We start from the raw sequence: 4,974 nt of genomic DNA on the forward strand, positions 1-4,974 counted from the left end.
TTTTGAGATGGAGTTTCACTCTTGTTGCCCAGGTTGGAGTACAATGGTGTGATCTCGGCTCACCACAACCTCTGCCTCCTGGTTCAAGCGATTCTCCTGCCTCAGCCTCTCATGTAGCTGGGATTACAGGCATGCGCCACCACACCCAGCTAATTTTGTATTTTTAGTAGAGACGAGTTTTCTCCATGTTGGTTAGGCTGGTCTCGAATTCCCAACCTCAGGTGATCCGCCTGCCTCGGCCTCCCAAAGTGCTGGGACTACAGGTGTGAACCACCGCGCCTGGCCACGCCTGGTTAATTTTTGTAGAGGCAGGGTTTTGCCATGTTGCCTAGACTGGTCTCAAATGTCTGAACTCAAGCAATCGGCCCGCCTCAGCCTCCCAGAGTGCTGGGAGTACAGGCGTGAGCCACCGTGCCAGCTCTGCTCCCTCCCTTTCAGTGAGTCACCAAGTGGTCTTGCTCCTGCCTCTACGCTTCTCCTTTCTCTGTCTACTCCCATTCCCATAGTTAGACTCATCTCCCCGAGGCTATTGCAGCAAGCCTTCTACCAGGTTTCTCTGCCTCCCACGTTGCCGCCCTTTCCCTAAACTGTCCAACACCATTATGCCATAGTGATACAGATTTAAAAAATGTTTTTAAACCCCTGGTACCTGTGAACACAGTGATGTTCTTAACGCCTAAATGGAATGATCTCCCTTGCATACTTGAAGATTTTAGGACTCTCCATTGTCTATATAATAAAGTCCAAGTGCCCTGGGTGGGCACACAAGGCCTCTCGTGACCTGGATGCTTCTGTTTGTCCAGAGTTTCTGTCCAGCTCCATCTGTTGCAGTTCCCCCTTGCGTCCTGCACTCCATCAGAGATGATCTTCTCTAATTATTTGAATGCTCCGTGAGATCTCTCACTGCCCTCCCTGCCTTAGCACGTTTCTCTGTACTTTAAACGCGGACCCCTTGTTGACTACCGCTCCCCTCCGACGCACAGCAGCCAGCCAATCAGTTCTTCCTTGGTGCTGCGGAGTGTTTTTTCTCCAGTGTGTTTAAAATTGTGTGTGCTTTTTAGCTTTCTCCACCAGACTAACCTCATACAGAACGAAGGAGTCTTCATCATTTTAACATTCCCAATGCCTAGCCCAAGCTTTGGCACAGGTGGGCATTTAATAAGCAATATGAAACATTGTTGATGAAACTGAGGATTTTTAGAGGAGGAAGCAATATACTTAATGGAGGGCTGAATGGACCTATCTGAGTTTTAAAATGGCACGTGGGAGACGGATTCGATTACCTGTGTGGCTTTCGATGGCCAACGTTACATTGAGGGAGAAGTAGGCTGCTGGCTGCACTGTAAGATGCACACAACAGGAACGTGTACAATGACAGTGACTTCCTCCCCTTGTTGAGAATCGGGGGTTAGACAGGTTGAGTCTTGGTGTGGCCACTAAATTTGGGCTTTTCTGGGTATTAGTTTCTTTGGCTTTTGACAGAAAAAATGGAGATTATACTATGTCTGTGGTTATAATAGCTCATAACATTGTTTTAATTTTTGTGGGTACATAGTAAGTGTATATATTTATGCAGTACATGAGATGGGTGTTCTTTGTTTTTTGGGTTTTTTTTGAGATGGAGTCTCGTTCTGCCACCCAGGCTGGATGGAGTTCAGTGGTGCTATCTTGGCTCACTGCAACCTCTGCCTCACAGTTTTAGGCGATTCCCCTGCCTCAGCCTCTCAAGTAGCTGAATTTTCAGGCGTCCACCACCACAGCCGGCTAATTTTTATATTTTTAGTAGAGGCAGGGTTTCATCATGTTGGCCAGGCTGGAGTCAAACTCCTGACCTCAAGTGATCCGCCTGCCTTGGCCTCCCAAAGTGGTGGGATTACAGGTGTGAGCCACTGCGCCCATCCTGAGGTACATTGCATGTTTTGATACAAACAGGCCATGCCTAATTATCACATCATGTAAAATGGGGTATCTGTTCCACTCAAAACATTTATCCATCCTTTGTGTTACAAATGATTCAGTTATACTCTAGTTATTTTAAAAGGTACAATTAAATCGTTGTTGACTATAGTCACCCTATTGTGCTATCAAATACTAGACCAACTATAGAAATGATCCTGGAAAGTACAGTCTTGCTCATAACATTGTTTTGAGGATTAAATGAGTTAATATCTCAGGGTGCCTAGGCTAACGCATAGCATTGAATAAGGCTTAATAAATGTTGATCGAATTTGAGTTAGTCTCCTGTTTCTGGATGCTTTTAGTAAAACGTTACTTTCATGTTAAATATAAGTTACGTGTGTGCATAAACTGACACCAGTAACAAAGAGATTCAGTTGCCTTTTCTTCTTCCAAAGGTTTATTCATTGTACTGATGATTCTCCAGATCCGTGTATAGAATATGAGGTAAGAAGCTTATTTTCCTTGATAATCGTAGATGAAGATGTGTTGAGAATTGCTATTTATTCTTAAGTGAAATGAAACAAATGAAGTTTCTTGGATTAATTTCTTTGGGAACCTAAAGCCACTAAAATTTTAAATTTATGAAATATACACATAAAAGGATATATATTATGTATAGAATATATATACTAATATATGTATGCAGTATACACTTGCTACAGGATATATGCAGACACCTTTAACAAAACAAACACCTTTTTACGCCTCACAGCTGCACCTCATTGTTTCAGCATTTTACCATTTTTTATATTGTTCACTACCTTACAAATAACTTATAAGAATAAGAGGATAGGCCAGGCACAGTGGCTCATGCCTGTAATCCCAGCACTTTGAGAGGCCAAGGTGGGCGGATCAACTGAGGTCAGGAGTTTGAGACCAGCCTGGCCATCATGGCGAAACCCCACGTCTCTACTAAAAATACCAAAGTTATCTGGGCATGGTAGTGGTCGCCTGTAATTTTAGCTACTCGAGAAATTGAGGCTGAAGAATTGCTTGAACCCAAGAGGTGGAGGTTGCAGTGAGCTAAGATGGTGCCATTGCACTCCAGCCTGGGTGACAAGAGTGAAGCTCTGTCTCAAAAAAAAAAGAGGATAGTGAAAAAACAACTTCATTAGAAATTTTGATGAGTTTAAACGTAGTAAACCTCAATTTTTATTCCAAATTTTCCTAGTTTTGAAACACACACACATACCCTGATCTGCACCAGGTTCTTAGCTACAACTAACTGCTCATCAACTGTCATGATACATAACTTTTTTTTTTTTTTTGAGACACAGTTTTGCTCTGTTGCCCAGGCTGGAGTGCAGTGGCACGATCTCAGCTCACTGAAACCTCCACCTCCTGGACTAAAGCAATTCTCTGCCTCAGCCTCCCGAGTAGCTGGGATTACAGGTGTGCACCACCACCACCCAGCTAATTTTTGTATTTTTGGTAGAGACTGGGTTTCACCATGTTGACCAGGATGGTCTCTAACTCCTGACCTCAAGTAAAACACCTGCCTCAGCCTCCCAAAATGCTGGGATTACAGGCGTGGGCCGCTGCGCCCAGCCTAACTTTCTTCTAAATGCAGACTCCACGTTTCAGCTCTCATTCCTGGTCCTTCTTGCACTTGCATTGTCAAAATGCAAACTTTCCAAAACTTTGACAACTCATAGTTTGTTGAAAAGAGAATGGTCATCTTTGCTCCATAATTGCATTTTTACATTTATGTGAAAATTGCATTTCATTGTTGGTCTTGTAATACCAATTCTAATTAGTGCAGTGATTTTAAACATATGTCTTTAGTGTCTGTTTGCTTCTACCTACTTTTGTACGTCTGTGCACATGCTTTCAAAATTGGTCTGTTGACTCACTGCGTTGAGTAATTTTTAATGTGTTGACTGTAGATAGACTTCTCTTTTAGGATTATACCGTATGCATGGAGCAGTTAATTTACTAGTTAAGTGACTTCTTACCAAGCTACCAATTACTAGATCTTAGAGTGCTTGTAGGTGAGATTCTTACATACAACTTGTGAGATTTTTTTTCCCTCACTTAATAGCATAGTGTGAGCATTTTCCCAGCTCATTAAACACTTCTATAACTTTAAATAATATAGTCATAGCTATTGCTTCACGCAGCAAACAACTATTAAGTACCTGGCTGTGGTGCTTCTGCCAGGTACTAGAAAGAGATAATTTCCTTAGCCTTTCTCTGAGGCACAGTCTTTTTTAAGAAGTCATCATCTACCGCCAAGATTTATTTACCAGCAGTTTGCTCTCTTATTGCCATTTTGAAAAACACCATTATCATGTGTGTAAGATTTAAAACCCAGTTTTAAAAGTGTAGGAAAGTGATACTCAAGTAATTCAAATGAAAAATGTTGCAAGTAGAATCCTGTGTATTGTTTTCTCCTGTCTGTGTGTATTTAAAATACACACACACACACACTCTCTCTCTCTTTATATATATTTACATATTCATAGGATAAATCTGGAAAGATGCACAAGAAACCTATAGCACTGGTTGCCTCTGAGGAGAAAGACAGAGGGACAGGGTGGGGGAGAGAGAGAAACTCTCTATGCCCTTCTGTGTTTTGTGAAAATCAACCAGAGTGTATGGATTACCTATACAAAATAGTATTTTGATAAACATTATGCAAATTTTCCAGTAGATTGTGTGCTACAATTGCTTATTTATTTGTTGTTAAGTAAAACCACTGTAGCCTCCCTCTCTCTCTCTGTATATACATATATATATATAAAATTATGTATATATATGCCTGTATGGGCTTTTAATAGATAGGAACTGTGTAGTATTTTAGTGTCAGATTCATTTAATAATTACATATTTTTTTAAAAAATCAGATAATAAGGCTTGACTAAGGGCTTATAATAAATGAAAAATGAAATCAGTGCATTTAAAATTTCTAAGGCAGATTTTAAACATGTTTTTTAAAATACATAAAATGAGGCCGGGCGCAGTGGCTCAAGCCTGTAATCCCAGCACTTTGGGAGGCCGAGACGGGCGGATCAC

At 41.2% G+C, this 4,974-nt stretch overlaps 1 protein-coding gene across 1 annotated transcript in view; it reads left to right on the plus strand.

Moving 5' to 3' along the window:
• The window catches only part of CDC123 (cell division cycle 123), a 54,257-nt gene that overhangs the window by 32,776 nt on the left and 16,507 nt on the right, over nucleotides 1–4,974 (plus strand). The window contains exon 7 of the mRNA XM_011934216.1: nucleotides 2,355–2,403. Coding sequence (XP_011789606.1) covers nucleotides 2,355–2,403 — 49 coding nt within the window. The remainder of the gene's footprint in view (nucleotides 1–2,354; nucleotides 2,404–4,974) is intronic.

This window comes from Colobus angolensis, unplaced genomic scaffold (genome assembly GCF_000951035.1).
Source record: "Colobus angolensis palliatus isolate OR3802 unplaced genomic scaffold, Cang.pa_1.0 Scaffold133, whole genome shotgun sequence".
Taxonomy (NCBI): Eukaryota; Metazoa; Chordata; class Mammalia; order Primates; family Cercopithecidae; genus Colobus; species Colobus angolensis.